This window comes from Anneissia japonica, unplaced genomic scaffold (genome assembly GCF_011630105.1).
Source record: "Anneissia japonica isolate Jap-2015-1 unplaced genomic scaffold, ASM1163010v1 scaffold1889_len2455224_cov183, whole genome shotgun sequence".
NCBI classification, from domain to species: Eukaryota; Metazoa; Echinodermata; class Crinoidea; order Comatulida; family Comatulidae; genus Anneissia; species Anneissia japonica.
Window position 1 is genome coordinate 1,681,331 of NW_022752980.1, and position 22,836 is coordinate 1,704,166.

A 22,836-nucleotide genomic window follows, 5' to 3' on the forward strand; every position below is an offset into this window, starting at 1 on the left:
GAGGTTTTTGGGATTTTTCCACATTTTTCAGTATTCAAACTGTATATTAAATTCTCCCTTTCTCAATGAAAATAAACTGCTCCTCTAAAAATTAACATGAAAATAGAGATTCTAATTTTGTCTTAAAAAAATGTTAGCATTAGCTTGGTTTGAACCTAGTATTCTGGTACTGGAAGCCAAGCACATTAGTCTAAAATTCCAACATCTCAAATACAGCATATTGATCCATGTTATTTTAACTTTTTCATAATATATATGATCTCATGTTTGGCTAAGCAATAAAACACTACATAAATTGGCCTAATTTGAACCATGATGAGATTGTTCAAAAGTGTCTGTAAATTCCAGCCAAATTTAGAAGACATGCTGGATTTGCGCAAATAACTAATGACTATACCAAGCGGAAGTCTGAAAAAGGAATCAAAGTCTGTGTTTGACCAATAAATAAATCTAAATCTTGAATCTAAGCAGAATTGTGCATTTCTTCAAAATGGAGGTTTTTCCTCAGACGAGAAAGTGCTAGAGAAAAAAGGGCCCTCAGAAATATAAAAGCTTTTTTGAATTACTGTATGGCCCTGAATGGTGAAATGGTCAGTTCTGATATTTTAACAAAGAGTAAATTAATTAAAAAAATAAAGATTTCATGCCAAACAATGACCGGATTTCTTAAAAATCTATAGGACTATCATTTAAAAAGTAAGTAAAAATAATATTTAAATTATCTATTTATTTAAATAAATACATATATTAAATAAATAGTCAGTTATTTTTTTACTATTTGGAAAAAACTAGATACCTGGAGGAACATCTGTCTGACGATGACTTTGAATGTTCTGAACTTTCTCTACCAATGCCAGCATTCGTGGAGGACCTGGTGAACGGACGTGAGCCCGCTTACCACCAAGCAAAGACCTCACTGCTGCATGACGAAACCTATGTGAAAATATTAAACGTCAATCAAAAGTCCATGAGCTTGCCAAATTCAAACAAGTAGCCTCAATGTATGAGGAGAAATTGTTTGACAGAAACAAACTTACTATAAAAAATAGCTTTAATAAAGTAAAGAATATAAGTATTAAACAATGATTTACCTGATAAAACAAGAAATATACATTTATGGTGAATAAATTCTTAAGTAATTATTGAAAAATGTGTTAAAATATATTTCTTAAAAAGGTCATGAAGATGATAACGAGTTGCATCTAGTCAGTTATGACTATGGAATATAAAATTCCTAATTACTGCCAATTTATTATATAATATAATGTAATTTAATATGAGAAATGATAATGAATACTGTAAGTATATAACTATTCAAAGTACATTAATTAGCATGTTGTTTGGGCTCTCAATCTTGAGGTGAAGGGTTCCAACCCCCACATGGTCCATTTTGCAATATCCTATAGCAAGGTATTGATGTATGTTTTATCTCTTTCTATCCAAGAGCATAAATGGCTTTCACGTAGGAGGTTGTATTAAATGTGTTGGCGTTGTAGCTATATTACGCTGCATCATGACTTGGAACATTATTCCCAAGAGAGTGAAGGAGGTTGCACATAGTTCATGTTTTCTAGTTGAATCCAATTAATGTTAAAATGAATTTAAAACATGATAATTGTATAGGAAGGCATGCTACATGTAAATCAGTACTAAATATCTGCTAAATAATACCGTCAACCTATAATTAAGCCACTGAAGATTATAATTATTATATTAAACATTAATTAAAATTATACTAATTATTCAGTTTATTGTAATATCTATAAATGTACAAAGTATAACCTCCTATAAAAGTTAGCGTCTTGAATAATATGTTAATTTAATCAGGATTAACTGATTAATTTGAAATGTATACCATACAGTAGCTTTGATTAAAACGTGGAGTGGTTGATATTGTTAAATGTAATCAATCAATGGAATATTAAAATTAGTGGAAAATTGCCTGTTGCATAAGACATTGAAATTCTGCAGTTAATAATCAAACACAAAACGCACATCCCAAAAGTAACTATTCGCAATTAATTTTTCTCAAGTCTAATACAGTAAGTCATTTTCATGTTTGTTTTATGTAATCTCAAAGGATTTAAAGTCTCGCAAAATCAAATAAGTATCCCGTGCTGGCGCCATTATTTAACCCAAGATAATTTGATCCAGAAATTAGTAAACATGCACAAAGTGCAACTACTTCCATTCACTGCGGAGTAATTATATTCATGCCTTGGTACTGTACTTTGCGAACAGACCAATGCCACAAAATTCTACCATGTAACTCTTGGGTAAAGAGGCAACTGAAGATAAAGTGCCTTGTGCAAGGACGCAAGTGAAATCATAGAGAGTGTGGGATTAACACTCCCGACCTCAGTGGTTAGAGCGCGAACCGCAACCAACGCAGCACGTATACACATTGCATACAAAATAGATGAGCCGTACTACAAATTAAAAATCAAATAAAATACATACAGTAGCAAAACATAGGTTTAAATGAACCACTTAAAACAGTACATGATGAATATTGGGATCAAATTTTAAATAGATGAGCTGTACTACAAATTAAATATCAAAACAAATTAAATATTTTAATATTAAACATTTTCTGAGAATGGCAATTGGAGATGGCAAAATTAACAGGTTGAAATTTAATCTGGCTTCTACTGAGGAAAAAAAAATTTGACCATTTCATCAATAGACGACAAGAAGTAATAAAAAAAACCCTAAAAATATATATAAAAGCGCCATCAAAACTGAGAGCGATATTCTCAATGTGATGCTGTTCACGCAGTGTCATTGATTTACTTGAATGTTAAATCGAGTCAGCAGAGCTGTTAATTTGAAACCCTCCAGACATGACACTCACTTTGCTCGTGCAAAAGTCGTTCTGGCACTATCTGTTCTCAGTAACCGACTGTCTTCATCGCCAATTTCCGCATCCCTTGTCATCCTTAAATCAAAAAAAAAAATTTGATTAGCCAACGTAATGCGGTTGTGGTCATTAAATTTTCATAATTTAAATTAAATTAAAAGCAAATCATGCAAAACATGTCAAATTGGAGCAGTGATTAACGTAATCACACCTAGTTGTCTCTAAAAAGTTTGACTGTTAAAATCAGAAAATAATCTCTGACGAAATACATAAAACATACTAAGAAACATAAATTAATCCAAAAAAAAATTTGATTAGCCAACGTAATGCGGTTGTGGTCATTAAATTTTCATAATTTAAATTAATTAAAAGCAAATCATGCAAAACATGTCAAATTGGAGCAGTGATTAACGTAATCACACCTAGTTGTCTCTAAAAAGTTTGACTGTTAAAATCAGAAAATAATCTCTGACGAAATACATAAAACATACTAAGAAACATAAATTAATATATTAATTTTCCTGTTTGTGTCCCACAGAGTGGTTTTGAAGGAAATTTGATAAGAATTATCAATGTTCATCTGAACATTATTTTGTAAATTTGCTTCTATTGTGAACAATGACAAACTTTATGTTACAGTTAGAAATGCATTGTGGGATTCCAAGAAAGCATTACATCATTAATATGTTTCTAGCCTTGAAATTATATACGTGTTTCAAAGCTGGGTAGAGTAGAAGTAACAAGACGATAGCATTTTGTCATTAACGCAGCAATCTTGTTTATGTTTAAATATTGAATGTTTATTATTATAAATTTAATAAATACTGTACTACGAAGTTCTGCGAAGCAAACTATTAAATCATTCAATAGTAAACTTCATGGAACTTCATAGTCTTCATTATATACATTTTTAAAAGACGTATTGTCTCTTGCTAATGTCAAAAAATCATAACAAATAATTTTTGAAATTAAGTTGCTCATTTTGCAGTAACATACAAATGATTAACTTAAGCATAGAAATTATTAAATTAAAAAAATGTACACCCAGATTTTGAAACCATAAATTATAATAAAAATAATAAAACACTTCCAGTGACTGGCAGTGTTTCTATCATTTTTCGCTGCAAACTGATGGGTAAACATTTTTTAAATACACTAATTCTATGTTCAACTTTTATGTTACTTCAAAATGGTAAATTTCAAAAATTATTTTTATGGTTTTTTTGGTATTTTGCATGGGACAATACATCTTTAAGTATGTTAGGGTTTAATTATCATTAGAGTATCATTATTATTAATATTATTTCCTATTATGTACAGTGCATGCTTGTTATCAACTTCAGTTCAGATTTCTTGGTCTACACTATGTTTTAATGACTTTATTTTGGTCAAAATTACTTTGTAATATCTGAAGATAATAAATAAATAAATATTATTGGTCAGCAGAGAATTTTATGTCTAAATAAGTACATGAAATAAAATACCTCTAATCATTTATTGGCTTTACAGATGATATAAAAAATAGGAAAGATTTGAAACATAAATAAAAGACAGACAAGATGGGTGAAATATGCTAGATGATGATTATTTCACAAAGGTAAAATTTTTTCATAAAAACTGAGGCAGAAGAGATATATTTTAGTTTGTTTAAATTATTTCTTGCTCATACGTATGAACGAATGCCATCGCATTTAAATGCTCTAGGCATAGAAATGATGGTTACTTTTAACAGCTAGCTAGCTAGTTGTCAAAGTAAAACAGGTTTGTTTAATCTTTTTACACAATCCACAAAAAAAAAAAAAAACCCACCATCCACAAAAAAAAACCCAAACCAAACCATTCAACACTAAAGTATTAATGTACGTTTCAAGGTACGAACATTAGTGTTGGAGGTAAAATGACGACATCAAAATTGACTTTTAGAGGGTATTAATTTATTGTTCAGGACATAAAAATCAACCCTACAGACACAGTAAAGCATAAAGATTATCCAGGGAATTGTTAGATTCAACTCTCTGGATTGTCTAAGCCTAAGTACTGAATGTTATTAGGCCAAAGTATTTATTATTAGATATTATAATGAAATAGAAGCCATAGTACATATGTATGCATATGTAATTGCGTAATGATAAGATACTCAATGTTGCATAAAAAGCTGTACCAAGGTTAACTGTCTATTGGTTTTACTTGTTTTGGATTCAAAGGATTATTTATTATCTATTTGATTTTCTATAAGATTAAAACCTCCAATTACTTTATTAAGATTTGATCAGATGAAGAAAATATGATAGTGTAATGCTTAATGTTAGAATTAGATTTTAACATTGTTTGTTATTGTAAAAGGCATATTTGGCTATGTGACAAAGGTATAAATATAGAAATTTTAAAATGAATAAAAATAATATTAAAAATAATAAAAAATTTAACATAGTGATAATGATAACAATAACACTGCTAATAGTGTTAGTAATAACAATAGTATGCTAGTAACCATAACAAATAAACAAAACAAAAAAATATAAAAAATAACATTGAAATAAGTAAAATAAAATGATAATGTTTTCATCCCTTTGAAAATTGTTGAAAATAATATTTAACAATAATAAAACTAACAGCCAATAAAAACACAGAATTCACATTTGTACTACCATTCAACATAACATTTTACAAAATTTTGTCTTAACTGCTTTTCAATCTTGTTGAGATTGTTCAAACTGTATTATCTTTGTTTAGATCCCCTTTAAATGTAGGAATACCTCCATAGTAGAACCACAACAAAAATATGGTACCTTTTTCACTTTTTTTGAGATATCAATTGTATCTAGCTTTGTTATGTATTCAGTGTCATTATTTGTTTTTATGCATAACTTTGTGTATGTATGTAATTACAACATGATTGCACATAGCTATATTCAGTCATGAAATTTCCCCATAGTGAATAAAGTCTTGCATCCTTAATTAAATTTTAATAAGTCAATCAAAATGAAAAAAAGAAAATTAATGATTTTACATACTGGTAGTGCATAATTTCTTTATATAATATTCTTGGTTGAGTACATATTATAGTATGTATCCTGAACATGCATTAGATATTAGGTAACATTGTTGTTGTTAGTACTGTAATAGATCGATGTAGGAAGAAATGAGCTCCAGATCGTTCTGTTGATTGACAGAACATGGTCAAATTATAAAACATGATAAGATTTTAAATAAATTTCTGAATCGGCAATGAATATCTCTTGGGGCACAATTCTAACAGCATGAAAGGAATTGTGTTGCGTTGATATCGGAAAGCACTGTCTCACGGCTAGTCTTACGATTATGCTTCCAATCACAATGTAACTACTAGCAATCATGCTACCAATCGGGAGATAGAGAGTTAATTGTAAACAGGCTAAAAAATGTGAATTATGTGCAAGTCAACAAAAAAACTATACTGGGTTGGAAGATTCAATGGTGAAAAAACTTGCCAAAAAGAGGGTCAAACAAGTTTGACAGGGGTCCAAGAAGGGGCTGGAGCCTTGGTCAGGATCTCCCAATAAAATTACAGATGGGGATCTGCAATCTCATTAAGTACATTTGGAACAACAAAACAATATTTTTAGTTCGACAACCTTGTTGTAGCATTGAATGAAAGGGAATCCAGGCTTGTCTGACCAAGAAATATTTCCCCCTAATCCCAGGAGGCACCACCACTGCTTAGCTTCTAGACTCGTGTAAAATCTGCTCAGTAGATTTTACATGTTTTAGCGTTTTTTTATTTGCCTCGATGCTAAATACGCAGTACATGCAGTGTTCCTTCCAGGGTTGCTAACACATGCCAAATGTAAAGCATTAAAATGTCTAATCTTTCCATTATGATCAAACTGAACATAACTTAGTCAAGCCAGACAGGTTGATGAACCATGTATCCTTGCAACTTGCAAGACTTCACACACACACACATCACTAAATATTAATATTCAATGGTCTGCTGAGGTACAAACATAAGATGTACATAGTATTTTCGTCTACACTATACATACAACTAATGTATAGTATATAATATATACTTCAAGATGGTATAGAAAAATATTAATTTAATGATTTATATCTATATTACTTATTTATATCATTATAATAATAATAATAATAATATAATAATAATATACTAATAATAATGATAAATTCTTCTATAGCGCATTTTGCAACAATGCGATTAACAACAAGAAAAAGAACAAGCAGAAAGCTACATATTTGCATTATTATTAATATTACACATTCTTTAGATCTATATTAACAGTTAAAAGAAGTGGAGATAAACAGCTTTAGATAAGATAAAATTGACTTCCAATAGCAGTGATCCTCCAAAGCAAACCCCACAGGGCTTGTACTGGAAAGCTAATGAGCAAGGCCTAGTAAGAAACAGTTGGACCCACAGGCTTTTCTTCCTACAATGCATGTCTGCTTTTTGATGGTTTTCTTTGTTACTTTTTGTTTAGTTTCAAGAACATATTATAGTTTAGTAAATTTGGTATTTTTTGTGCAACCTAATTCTCTGCTTTTTCCATACTTATTATAATTACTTTTAAAAAATCAATAAACCTTTTATAGAATTCAACCATTTTAAAGATACCCTGAACACTTAAGCCGCTTGAGATGAAAAGATGAGGAAAAAAATAAAAGCATCATCAATAAGGTTCCTTAATTTTGATATATGACATTCAAAACATAACACTAACAATAATTATTATTAATAAGTATAATAAAAGATGGATTTATACATAGCATAAATAAATGACGTCTTTATGAGCTCGACAAAAGGTAAGAAGACAATGAAAAAAATTGATGAATAAATAAGCATGAAAAAAACACCAAGCTAGCACCCAAATCAGAGTATGGAGTTACACCGCCAACCGGAGATCTATATTTACGTAATCCAGTTATTACTACCTTATGATGAAATTTAAACAATTACATACAGTACTTACAATTCACCATTTCTGTCCACTGTACTTGCATTTGCTTTAACATTTAATTGACTAAAATAAAATTTTTAAAAAAAGTATCTTTAAATTTAACACTGAATATGCTTTATCAAAATATCTAACAAAATATATTTCAAAAAGCTGCAGATAAAAAGTTTTCAATGACTTTCAGACACTATTAAAAACCTTTGTATATTATATTTCAGAGGCAGATCCAGAATTTTTTGCTGGGATGATATAAGTGGCAATCAAGGACCTGACCACATGGGATAGAACCAATGCCAAGAGAGGAAGGCTTTAGGTTCCCTTACTTATTTTGGAAACCAGGGGGGTATTCTCCTTAGAACCTTCAGAGTTTTAGCCATTATAGATCTCGCTTTTGTATTGGCTGCTGAGGGGAGAGCACACCTCTTCTGCTATCCCCTGGATCAGCCACTTTAATTTATACAAATTACTCTCATAATCACTTATTGTAAGAGTAGAGCAAAGAGCAAATTATTGCCTATTTGGCAGACAATGCAGTGTCAGTACCAACATATAATCAGTACATTGCTCCTTAACATAAAAAATTCTCGTATGAGGGTTATTCAAGTAGCCAAGCCGATTCTAGTCTAGTTCTCCCCCTGATGTTTAGCCATTTGTTTCCCGGATTTTCCCTTCTGGCAAATTCCCACTGTGACATTTTTCCCCGACTTTTTCGCCATGAGGATCTCCCAGCGACCTACTGGACTCCAATTTGAACTGCTCGCCAAAACTTACTTAAAAATAAGTACCTATAATTAAGTAGACTAGTATACCTTTGAGTTTTCTCTGCTTCCAAGTGTGCAAGAGACGGTGAAATTCCGTGGATCAGACTTTTCTTTGGTCCTCCATTTATAACACGAACATTCTAAGAAGAAAATTAATATCATCACATATTAATGTTTAAGAATGTTATAGTATGACTTTAATACATTTTGCTTGTTTATTACAGGATTTTGCAAAGAGCTATATGTTTATACAAGGATGCTATGCATGTATACTGTAATTTTTAGTTATTATTAGGATTATAAAAATTAAGTAGTATTATTGAAGGTGTACACCCCCTCTTTGTCACTCCTACAAACTTTTTTTCAGAAGCCTGTCAACATCTGATTCTGATCTTCTTTTGTTTTAAGAGCAACCAAATTTTGTCTTAAAATTTAATAAATTTTTTATCAATTATAAAATTCAGATTAGTAATTCTTTATAAAATATAATAGGAATATAAATAAAATAATGTTTATTTTTTATTTATTTAATTTAGGCATAAGACCAAGGATATGCCAATACCGAACTTAATCAGTTAAGCATCCTAATCACATAGCTACAGATAATTACATAACATATTATATAACACATGAGTGCATACTTCAAATTTTACATTTTAAAAATCAAGAAAAACAAGTTGCTCTGACCAGTAAGAACTTATTAAGCAAGATGAAAGAAAAAGCTGACATACTAATCATAGTAATAACTACATGATCATTACTAGTCATTGTATACTATTAAATTATAATAATTTACAGTATTAATCATGTAATCTTCAGGCAAAAACTAATGGCCAGGCATACTCTTTCAGTGTAAAGCAGATCATATACGTTAGATGATTTTGGAAGAAATAGACGATCCTTGACGTATAATAATCTATCAAGTGATCCTTTGACGTGATTGCGAATTCACGTGAGTGCGAGTGGGATGCATATACTGTAATTTGATCACGGTGGTATTCCTCTATGGTTTTAATAGATCCGGCATAATATCAGAGTAATTATCACATGGACAGCACAAAGGAGGAGATCATTACTTACAAAACAAGCATACATAAGGTACATCATCATGATCTGTTCGTTTAATCAAACAGATGAGACATTATTTGACAATAGATAATAGTGAATGAGCATAAAGTGTGTTGTTGCTAGCCCTAATGACTCCATGTGTGTCATACGAAATAGGGTTAAGTACAAGGCTACGATTTACGCTAATGTACTATTATTGGGTATTATACGTAACGATCTTCAGGTAATAATCAAAATAAATATAAACATGCTGTTTCCCATTTTAAGAAAAACGTTGGCGAAAGACACTTAAAAATGTGTATTATATTGATTACACTGTAACGAACTCAAACTGGTGATTCACCGTACCGACACAGAAATATGTTATCTATCATGTGGAACGTGTGAACTATACATGAACGCAACGATCTCCATTACAACATTATTGTGCATAATTACTGTATGCCTGGATGATACTTCAAAAATCTATCCAACAATTGTCATTATTATTGTTATTAATATTCTGCATTACCACAGTGCAACACTGTTCATCATCACTGTATTTGCATATGTATACGTTGTCTTACTATGGACCTTGAAGTAGATTTCTATATCAATAAAAATAATCAAAAAATAAAATGAAACTTTTTAAGTATTTTTCGTGAATAAATTCTCTCAGGCATTAATATTTTGCACAATCTTGCCCAAGAAAAATCTTGTGCATGGGAAGTTTGCGCAGGTGGTCTAGAGCGCTTTCAGTAGGACCCCTTTATAGAACACACTCCGCTCCTTGGAATAGTACTCCCAAAACCTTACAATGTGCGTTACAATAAGAATTGGAATATCGTATTTGAACTTAAACTATGATCTTTTGATTAGAATGCTAAATACTTGTTACAGATGTAAGGGGCGGGATGAGAATAGTATCAAAAATTATTTTGTAACAGTTTTGTTACAAAGGTGTTGATTGATTAGTTTGGAACATGTCAATCATGCTGAAATAAGAGAAGAATGTTCACGGTTCACTGAACAGTGACTGAAAAATTACTAACAAGTGTGTAAAGTATTATATTTATTCAACATATTGATCCCTATTGATAACTATTTATAGAGTATAATTTTAGGTTGGTTAGTAATATAGTCAACCTAATCAGGAAAAGTATAAAATGGCAGACATGTCATAATCAGAAAATCAAACTTCAACATGGAAAAAAAGTGTCATTGTCCTTGTACACAACACTCGTATGATTAGTCCATGACTGTAATTTCAAGATTAAAGATGTATTGTTCCTTGAAAATGACAAGAAATTATAACAAATAATTTTGAAATTAATTTGCTCATTTTGCAGTAACATACAAATTATTAACTTGAGCATAGAAATTATTGAATTTAAAAAAATGTGTACTTTGATATTTATACTGGATATATGATATGATAATAAATATAATAAAACAATTTTAATGACTGGAAGACTTATTCTTTGCAACATTATCTGTACACATTTTTTAAATAGACCAATTTTTTATTACTATTAGAAATATTATTACTATTATTATTAACATTTTATTTGTCATTTTAAGTAATAAAAAAAGTTTGTCAATTTGATAAAATAAGGTACCACACTCCATATACAGGCACAGATGCAAGGGGGCCCACCCGGTCAGGGCTCCTCCCCCCTTTGGAAAGTCCAAAAAAAAAAAAAAAAAAAAAAGACAGAAGAAAAAATTGATTGCCCAAAAGGCCTCAGAGGTTATTTTTGGGCATCTAGAACACAGAAATGTTTTCATGGGGGCATTCCCCCGGACCCCCTAGAGTATTGGTGTCTCAACATTTTGAGCCCCACTTTGAGCCCCTTTTTGAACACCTCTGGATCCATCCCTGATATGCATAAAAATAAACTAGAGCCAGTAGCTTTCAACAATGAAGTTTTCTCGTCTTCTTCTCAATTTCTCCATAGCTACACTGAAGCACCATTGTGATACATGTCCCAGAGTACATTTTACTACTAAACGATTTCTTGGCCTATCCATCTCGCTCATAAAAGGGTTGGTCACCTGCTAGGTCAAAAAAATGGATGGGTCCATAATTTTGCACCATGGGATAAAACATTTGGAGGGAATTTTAAGATCATTTATCAGAGAAATTATCAGTGCTGCGAAAAAACATGGCCTTAATGTGATCAGCTTAGCTCAGTCGGCTAATCTGGTGGTAGCCACTCTGTGTGTGCTGAAACGTGGAATTCTCTAGGTCCTCGGTTCAATTCCCATCGCTGCATCTCCTTGTGTTTCAGCTGGAGGGCTGAAACACAAGTACAATAGCGCACCATCTTTGGGATGAGACATTTAAGCCGTTGGTACCGTGTGCATCTGTGGCTCATGTGCACATTAAAAAACGCAGCACACTCTTCGGAAAAGAGTAGGGGATTGTCTCCCGGTGTACTGCCCAATCACTACCAGAAGGTCCCCACTGGAAATATGTCTTCTTCTAGACTTTTGTGGGCAATCCTTGGTGTTTACACCGAAAAAATCCATCCATTAATTGTCATCATTAGACGTTAACAAATTACCATATTTCACCATTTTTAATAAGTTATTCAATTTTGTAATTAAATTTTTGAAGTTCTTCCAAACTTCTTGAGCAACAGTTATTTAAATGCAAATTTTTAACTTGTACAGGTATTGCTTTTCATAAATTATTCTTTTTTATGCTTAAGCGGAATGATTTGAAAGTTAATTATCCTTACTGAAGATTACTTATTATTCATAGTAATCAAAAACTAGGATCCGGTTGAACTTTATCTTAAATTAATCACAATAAAGTTTACTGTTAGTTTTTCTTGAAATTTCAATTTACAGCTCATATTAATCAACTCTAGGGATCTGAGTTACCATGACAAAACATTGTTGAATGAGATGCGTTATTTTCATTGGGGTCTTAATGATTATGTAATATTATTCCCAATAAATATTAATTTCCCCAGAGGCCCAGAGGCCATTAGCATAATACTAAACTTGTAATGAGCAGTTTAGTTCTATGTATTGCAACAAATAATTTTTTGAGGCTGAATAGAATTGGTTTCAATGTACTTTTCCATACCAACTTCTCCTTTTCCAATCCTTCTTGTCTAATAAAAACTGAGCTGAATGCTACATCTACATCAATTGCTAGCTAAGTGCCAGTCTTGTTGAATGTGAAATTACAACCTTATATATCACATATCTAAAGTGGCCATCTCAATGGAGCTAATTAATCATATATATAAGACTACAAAATAGAAAAGGTATTACATAGACTTCACATGTTATAATAACTAATGGACAAATTTTCCTTAAGCTATATTTATCATGCTCATAAAATATTTTTATGAAAATTATTCAAAAAACTAAATTATTTAGATTTATAGGTTATTGATTGAAGAAATTATGAAGAAGAGCTATATTAGGCAGAGGGAAAAATTAATAGATAACAAACAGCTCATTTTAAGAAAATCTTGATTTTACATTGACATTAATGTGTGTGGTTGTAATGTCTTTATTAAATCATAATGCAATCTTCAGTACAGTATTTCTTTACTAATTAGTATGATCATTTCTTCCCATTTTCATTCCATTAAACTCTTTAAAAGTGTGAAATTTAGCATAATTAAACCACAATCCTGATGGCCTAGTAATTGTTTACAGAATTCTCTGCACATCTCTTAAATATGGCATGTGGTAATTGTTTATTGTAATTGCTTGTGCATAATGCACACACCTTGATTTCAAAGGTACATAAAAGAAAGTGATGTTTCAAGATATAGGATATAGGATCATCCGACAACCGAACTGTGCTGTTGATGCTCAGTCAATATCGCCATCACCAGTGCACCATCATCATCGTCAATCTTCATCTAGTAAAACTGCAAAGTCATTAACTTTAAAAAACCCACACACATTACAATTTGTTTTGGGTCCCAAAAATCCTGTAAAAGACAGGCCAAATGACCTAAAATCGCATGAAAACCGACCATTTTTAACGTGTTTTTTAAGCTTTTTCCTTTGACATTACACCAATTTTGTTGGCCGTTTCGGTAACGTATCCACAATTTATTTAGAAATAATGTTTTTATATAACAATGTTTTTATATAAAATATTTCTAAATCAGTTTTGCTTTATCTGAATCTTTTTTTTACTGCAAGCGTATCCGAAAACCGTCCGCGTAGTAACATTGGCTGTTGACCTGAAGCAACCTAAATTATACGTTTGGCTTTCACAAAAACATCTCTCATTCATTCAATTTTCATGGCCTTTACAGTATCAAAAAGAGAATAAATTAAGCTTTCATGTCATCTAAAAATTTATTAGCTTACTTTTGTGGATGGAATGCCCACTTATGTAGGTATGAAATTTTAAAATTTGACAATCTCTAAAACTAAAGAATGGGAAGGTATTGCACCTTCAAATTTTAACGACTTGTTGATGAAAAACTTTGATTTCTCAGAGGTATACCGGTAATAATAATTTCTATTATATTTTATAAATATTAGGTATTATAGAGACCTGAAAATTTCAGTAATCAGTAGTTTTAAAACGTTGAACTATTAGAAATTATTTTCAGAGGTAAAATTTTGGTCACCCTGACGCCACACTAAGATCAGCGGACCCGACCATTATACACTTCAGGTCAGTAGTAAAAAGTGCCTAGTTCCATGAATTTATACTATTCAAGGAAATTCCTATTCAATGCCCCCCCCCCCTTTTGGAAAGTCAAAAAAAAAAAGGGAAAAAAAGAATGAAAGAAAAAGAAATAATTTGATAACCCAAAACTCTTCAGAGGTTATTTTTGGGTGTTTAGAAAACAAAAATTTCACGGGACATGCCTCCGGACCACTTAGGTTAGTGTTGTCTTGATCGGCCCCACTTTCGGACATCTCTGGATCCGTCCCTGGAGAATGTCTCCTTAGGCTCTAGTTAAGAGGTACGGTCAAATAATTTATGGGGTGATTCAGCGGTCACTCCATTGTACAAGGGAGTAATTCAAGATACCTTGTAAAATGCTTTACGCATAGGCTTAGGTTGGCCTATACTAGGCTAGCTAGAGAATCAGTCGAGAATCACAACAAATTGTAATGCCAACAATGGTATGCTGACATGTTGAACACAAAACAAGAGGATTTTTAGCACCAAAAATAATATAATCTTCCTTCCTAACAACGCCAGTACAGATATGAAACATGTAGGCTGAGGGCACCTTGACCTCTGACGATTACAATAGTGCAATTTTCACAAAAACGTGATGCAATAATGACAAAATGATTACCGGTATTATTGTTTAATTTCAGTACATATTTTCAGCCGCTCCAAATTTCTTTCCTATTCTTCTTTCTTCCTATTCTTCTTCCGTTTTTTTGTTAAATTAAATTTAATATACTAAATACATATTTACCCATATTTATATAAATATATAAATAAGTATATCATTTTTTGACTCTAGAACTATGCCTGTGTAAACATTGTGTCTGTATTCAACATAATTCAATCTTACTGCTTTATTTAAATATCAAATATTATTAAACTTTAACGACTACATTGTTTCATATAATATATTTTTCAAATAAATATCTAAACAGTTTTAATTAGTGAAATATAAACTCTGAAAGTAAATTTACATAGATTAGATCAATAAAAATTTACATAGTAGTAATTATTATCTATTCATTAACAAGAATAACTTTTTCAATCTTCTAATCAATTTTATATAGCCGAATTTAGTTTTGACCTAGGCAAACCTTGCTAATAAAAAAGGTACACTTTCTCCATCAAAAGGCTTTTTCTATGAATGCAATGAGTTATGATAGGGTTAAAACATTAAGAAGATATTCGATCTTGGCTACATACCCGCGGACCATGCATCGCACCTGATCCGTTGCTGCATATTCGGGAACTCATTACCAGGTCACTACCTAGGCCTACAATAGGCTAGGCTAGCGCCAACTAGTACTACTAGGCCTAGAATAACTTTTTCAATCTTCACTAATCAATTTTAGGCTAGCCTAGGCCTACTAGGCTAGGCCCTAGGATAGGCCCATCCCCAAGCCTAGGCCTAGGCCTAGAGTAGAAAATATGGTGGTGAGGTGATGACAGTGGAGGCACACTCAACCAACCTTGCCTCAGTCTAAAAAAAGTTATGACGCCTATGCTTAGTCTAGGAATAGAAAATTAGTGATTATTGTACAACTAAATATATGCACCTTCCCTTCAACAAGTGCACTTATTAATAGGTACCTGAAAACGAACTGCTGACCAAAAAAAGACGACCGACCGACGACGGAACGAAAGTTTCAAACTTTTTTAACTATGAAGAGCAAATTGGGTCAAAAACTAAAACTTTTCAACTGTAATGAATGCTGAATATGCAGTTGTGTTGTCGCGGATTAAACGCCCAATTTATCTGCAACGCACTAGATCGGCGGTGTAATCGAACGTGAGGCCACTTCATACTACCAGCCTTTTTATCCGACTGATATAAGCTATTGTCAGTGGCGTATCTAGGGGGTGCGCGGGGGGCTCACGCCCTTTCAAAAATTATTCGTTCCCCCAGAAGCTCCGCCTCCCCCAAATCATGATCAAGTAGTTAAAAATCACCTCATTTTGAGAATTAGCCCCCCCCCCACTTTAACTTCGCGCACCCCTACTGTTATTATGTTTCATTTTTCATATTTATATTGAGCCTAAATATTTGTTTTATATAGCATATGCATTTTGTGGGATTTTGGTAGAGGGTTTCTATGTATCATGATAAATATTGTCAGAAGCTCTCTTCAAGTTCGAGCCCATTTACGTTATTGTTATATAAATACCGGTGTAATAAATTAAATTTCTTACAACCGGAAAGTGTTTATTTGAAAGGTTCTTAAAAATCATAAAGACAGTACGTAATTTGATAAGTCAGGGATAACACCTCCGTGTGGTTCATGTATCATATACGGTTCGAGATGTCAAAGTAAGGAAATAGCTTGACATTACCTTAATTATTGTATCATCACTCTTGATCAATTGCTAATTGCTGGCAGGGTATTAGCTTTTCAATTTACAGGAATGAAGGAGATATCAAGGCAGGCCTTGGGTTATATAATCTAGCAATAGTTCATTACCATGCACTGATACTATGCATTGATAAAGCTCAACGACTTTTCATAGCTAACACGACATGAATAGGTTTGTATCTGTGGCATCGAGGGAAATTGAAAATATGACTTAGGTTTATGTTTAAAGAAACACGGTTTTGTCATTAACGAACAGAAACGATGGTTATAAATTTAATTAGGATGAATGTATAACTTCAAATTCATAATATTATACAAATTATAATGATGATGATATTATGATTAATAATAAACATTAATGATAATGATAGTAATGGCAATAATATTTTTTAAATAATCAAATTCACAGAAGCCCCTACTTACATGCTGACTGATATTGCCTCCTTCCACGCCAACCGCACCACGTTTGCTACACCACCATCCATTATCCTGCGCATACGCTGACAAAACCAACACAGGAAAAAATCCCAGTGTCACCCACGCCTCCCACATGTCAATTTGTTGTGGAGTTATCCAAAGAAGTACAATCAACAACCAGATATATGCGAAAATTGACCATACCGCAGTTAGCATAAACACTCCGAAATCTTTTACTTTCTTCGTCTCCGGCGACGGGACACTAGCAATACAGACGGCGGTAATCATAAGCAGATTAAAAGCTGCACTGCCGATAATAGTGAAAGTTCCCAAACTGTCTTTATTCCCTATGTCGCTTATCGTAGAAATAGTTTCTACAACAGCCAGTAAAATTTCAGGAGCACTGCTACCCAGTGCCATGAGCGTCAAATTCGCAACCGTTTCGTTCCAAACCAACACCTCTCTCTCCGTTCTGGTATTTTTCTCCGCATCCCACCTCACAACTGTTTTCTTTTTACTTGTTATTACCTCAATACTACACATAAAAACGTCACTAATAATCGCTATACCGATGAAAATGTATACCATAGCAAGAATGTACAGGAAACCCCGTACCCCCTCCGACCATAGGTTTTCAGCGGGAAGCAGTAGCCAACTGCTACACACCTTGTCACCTTTACCGTAAACTTCGACCACATATCCGCGGGAATAATTCGAATAATGCTGCATAACCATGGTGTTTTAGCTTCAATCAGCCAGGTTTACTCTGAAAATAAATGCATAGAACATAATTAACAAAAAGTAAACATCTGTCTTAAACATTCAACCATACCGTCTGTCATAAACACTAGAAAACCCACTCAAAATCAATTTTAAAAGCACATTTATAAACGATTAAATTAATAAGTGATTAACTTTCAATGTCACACAGATTTCAACGTCACACAGGGTGCTAGATCGAGGGCCCTGTGGACCACCGCACGAGAGCGCATAGGCGTTACGCCACTGTTTGTGGGACAACACGTGCGTATGTGACATATGCGCGTACTTTTCTGATTGGCTTGGATAATAAATCGGTGAAAATTTAATTATTATTACTGTTTTTTTAAGTTAAATTAATAATTTGTTCAATCATTTCAAATTAAACAATTACCTTTTATCAAATTGGATTTTAAAGGTTTAAAACCAATGAGGTACTTTATTCTGAAAAAGAACCCTGTAACAAATCATAATTACGGCTTCTCGTTAGCCGTTATTGTAACTTATACAGGGTTATTATAATTACCTTATTGTTTCCGCGTATATATAATAATTTTAAAAGTCTCCAATGCTCTCTAGCTTCATCAAGCATCGTTAAATTAGTTCGATTTTTCACCGGGTAATTAGGAGGATATTTTTGCATGATTGCTATTATTACGTCGGCTATTATACCATACTATCATATTTACTTCTCGTATATTATATTTATATCTATATAGAATCGCCGACAGAATATTAATGATAAATTATAATGGTATATTTTCAAAATTAGAATATTTGCAGACTAGTATATTTGATAAGATATCATTTAATCAATGTCTGTATTGATTGTTGTTGCCTAGTAACAATTGCCATAGTAATTATTATTGTGCCTAACAATGATATCTCAGGTAACGACTAGGAGTTTTTGGTATTGGAGCCTATTGCACAAATCATTTCAACTATAAATCAACATTATACGCAGCAATAAATATTTTAATTAGTTTTTCTTTGAGAGATATCGAACACCAGGTTTATTTATGTGGTTTTTTTTTTGTTTTTTTTTTGTGTGTTTTTTTTTAATGAAGAGTTAATTAAAGGTTGCTTCTTTATTATATATGAATCGCATAAAATCATCTCCAATATACCAATCAAGTTGCATTACATATTTCGTATTACCACGTCAGTATATACATAGGCCCTACTGTATAGATGAGGTATCTCCGATTGTCATTATATATACCGATACAGCCTAATGCCTTCGGTATATATAATGTATGTGTAATATAAATTATAATGTAGATACATGTTTATGGACCAAAATCATTTAAAAAGGAGCCGTAAGATTAGACCACACGGCGACACATGGCGGCCACAACGTCTACTAATTTTCAGTACAACGACAGTCCCTTTTTTTTTTAAATATTGTACTGAAAGCTTTTTTTTTTTAAATATTGTACTGAAAGCTTTTTTGTTCGGATGTGATACGTAGAACCAACTACGGCTGACGTCCCATCCCAAAGACAAGGAGACCTTTCCGGAGTGTGTCAACAACCGACCAATCAGAACAGGGCTAATAATACGCGCGTGTCTTACAAAAACACACTTGCTGTCCCCACAAAAGCACGCGTTTGCGTTTACACACTGTCGCTGTCGTTTAGTTGAACATTTTATAGCAATGTTTAAACGGATGGGTCCTGGCGGAAAGGTCCATTTCACCCATTAGTGTCCCCAATTCCCTACTGCTGTGCTAACTCGCACGCACATACACGCATTATATAGGAGATAGAGAATCGCTTGTCAAGAATCATGTAATACGCCTCGAGAATAATATAAACATTTAGATCTTTGGACAGTTCAAGTACGTGATTTCTGTTTGAAGTAGATGATGACGTAGCAGTCACGAGGTGTGTGCTAACAGACACGTACTAAATATCAATTATTATTTCCATTACATATCTTTTAACAAAATTTTGTTTCCTTGTTTTTTTTCATATCAAAGCACGAACTCGACAATTACATGTTGGAACTTTATGATGAAGTCTGCTTATGTGGCTAGACTGGAGAAATTTTAGTTGTGAAAGCAATCCTTGAGTTAATATATTGCGGGGGTTTTTTGGACGGGGGGGGGGGAGTTATGACAACCAGATTTATTTTTGTTTAATTCAGGGGCTGTAAAGTATTTGAACCCATGACACCGAGATTGAAATTAACCGTTTTAACATTCAGACCATAGCTTCACCCTGCCGATTGATTGGAAATATAATAGGCCTACAATTGTTTATGTAAACAAATAAGATGATTTCTTTTGAAACGATTAAATGTCTACCTTAAGTAAAGCAAACTTAAAGTTAATGTGCAGCAACCCAATATTGAGATATTGGATTAGACTATCTTAATCCTGAAGTCATGCCACATAAATATAGCGAGACGATACATATAAACAACAAATAACAAAATAAGGGTGAGATTCAGTTAAGATATTTTTTTTTCATATACAATTTTTTTTTGTTTTCGCATGTAATAGGAAGACAAACGAATGTTCGAGCAGCCATGTTAGTCGGAGTGCCTCAATTAAATGTAATTAAAGTGATTAAATGACTTCCTTTCAACTCAATGACAAAAAAGAACATGCAAATTGTATAATAAAGTTATAAACAAGGTGAAATGGAAGAAAGCACACAGACATGTGAAGATACAGGATAACTGACTGGTCAGCTTAAAAAACAGAAAACAGACAGTAGAAAGCAAGAGAACATGGAAAAAACAGGACAGAGAAAAACATGTCAATAATAATCAATGGTTGTTGCTCGGGGTGAACGATTGCTACACTCAAAACCCGATCTATGCCTTATGCAGATTTTTATTTGATTTATTCGCAGCCGTTTTATTTTGATCACGAATTCGATTAGTTTGTTACCATTAGTTGCCTTTGTCGCGCCTTTATCTACAAAATAGTGATTATACGAATCTGTTATTATTTAATCTATTTGTTGATATAGAAATTTAGTGTATGCTAATATTAGAGCATAGCACTGTTCGTTAATGTTAAACTAAAGAGATTTATGGTAGTGTAGAGGAATTATTATATAGTAATTCTCACTGGAATTAAGCTAAGAGAACGAAAATATCTATAAACCTATGTTACCATTTACAATTTAACATCTACAAGTTTATATATTTCTCATTTCTTTTCGTTAAGCCCATAGGCCTATCGGGCTCAAATTTACATTGTCCACTAAAATATAATCTACACGATATTCATATCACAATCAAAATTTAAGGTAGTAAAGAAAATCAAAAATTGGCAAAACATCAAAAATAGTTTAAAATGATAATAACAACATCTAAAACTTGCTAAATTTTTTATACTGAGAGATGTCCAGATAATTGCAATGCTTCAAATGTGATACGTGCCCCTTTTTATTACATCGTAGGTCTTATTTTCTGTCACCCAAATGTTTTTTGAGACATAAAACACATAACGACAATACCAAATGATTCATCTAGAAATGCAATTATTCTATCCATCTTCCGTTTTGTTTCTAACTTAGCCACGTCCTCCTGGTACTGGACACTTATTTGCCGCTTGAATGCAAATGACGAATTGCAAGACCGATTTAGACACGTTGCATCGGTTGATGTTTGATATAAGTCATGGTGTGTATGATTTGTTTTATTTCTTAATGGCAGTAATTTATTGGTCATTGGGCTCCACACTAATTAGAATATTACAAAACTGTGGAATAGCAACATTTCCTATAACGTAAGTTCTCGTTTACAAATATTTTTATTAGATAAATGTTTAAATGTTAAATCTGGAATGATATTAGTGAAGACCTCAAAAATGTTATTAATGTCAATTTATTTAAAAAAAAATGCTTATTGCTACCATGTAAACACAATTTTTGTTCATCCATTGTGATTTTTTTTATTTCTGTTTATTAGCTTTTGATTTTGAGTTTAGTTTTTTTAAGTTCAGTTAGTATCTTTTTATCATGTAGATGGGTGACAGGCATTTTGTAACCTGGATGTTGATATTGTAATTCTTTTTACCAATGTATATCAGCTTATTGTTTATATTTTAACTTTAGTTTTTAAGTTCAATTAGTACCTTTTAGGTAATATTTGTATTTTATCTTTTTATCATGTAGATGGGTGACAGGCATTTTGTAACCTGGATGTTTCATGACGCTATACTACAGGTGCTATGCAATATGGACATTTCGTAACCAAGGCATTTTTAGATCTCAAAATGTCCAGGTTGCGAGGTATTAGTGCAGTAGAGTCGCTGAAGGTCTTGGTTACAGAATGTCGACATTTGCATATCGAATAATTGTTTATTAATGTAATTTTTGGTTTTCTTCAAGTTGTACAGTTAACTAAATGGTAGCCTTATGCTACTGCTTTTTTAATTGCTTTCAAATGTGTTAATTTTAATTTGTTAATTTTTTTTTTTGCTTCTCCTTTACGGACTTGTAGAAGAACAACTGTTGTCGAAACAAGTTTTCCATGCTAATTATTATTATCAAAATTATTCGAAGTGGAGCGATGAGCAAATCGAGTGTTTAAGGAATTTAATAGAGAAAGTGTGCGTATATTCATAGAGGAATAAACTAAATTATTATAATAACCATCATTTAATTCTACAGCATGTAACTATTTTCCCTCGGAAACTTTCTTGAACTTCCGCCGAAAATCAAATCGCATTTCTATAGTAAATATAAATAATATAGGCCTACCCTACAACTACTAAAAATTACTGAATGTGCCACCACCCCACACTTCCCCTAAAAGGAGAAATTAAAACGTTTAAATTTTTGCTTAGGTGTATAATTTTTTTTTAAAGTTTTCCTTTTTTTGCCAGGCATACATCGTTGTATTTCTATCAGTTGACTCAACACATTAGATATATCCGATTAAGTAGAGTATTGTCAACAGCAATCACATATTTTGTTCGCAACGGGGTGTCAGTATGAAACAAATTCTGAGCACTTTTGAGACAGTGTCTCTGGGGCGGATGCAGAGGGGG

General features: G+C 32.4%; 1 protein-coding gene across 4 annotated transcripts in view; it reads right to left on the minus strand.

The window, feature by feature from the left end:
* The window catches only part of LOC117122525 (sodium/calcium exchanger 2-like), an 81,726-nt gene that overhangs the window by 46,509 nt on the left and 12,381 nt on the right, over nt 1–22,836 (minus strand). Inside the window, exons 2-6 of one of the 4 annotated variants that reach the window (XM_033268112.1) lie at nt 17,073–17,832; nt 8,625–8,716; nt 7,831–7,881; nt 2,855–2,938; nt 797–933 (exon numbers count right to left, since the gene is read on the minus strand). In XM_033268112.1, the coding sequence (XP_033124003.1) occupies nt 797–933; nt 2,855–2,938; nt 7,831–7,881; nt 8,625–8,716; nt 17,073–17,801 (1,093 nt within the window). In that variant the 5' untranslated portion in view covers nt 17,802–17,832. Of the gene's footprint in view, nt 1–796; nt 934–2,854; nt 2,939–7,830; nt 7,882–8,624; nt 8,717–15,888; nt 15,956–17,072; nt 17,833–22,836 lie in introns of those variants that run through there. The other 3 variants (XM_033268114.1, XM_033268113.1, XM_033268115.1) reach the window with 3 other exon arrangements.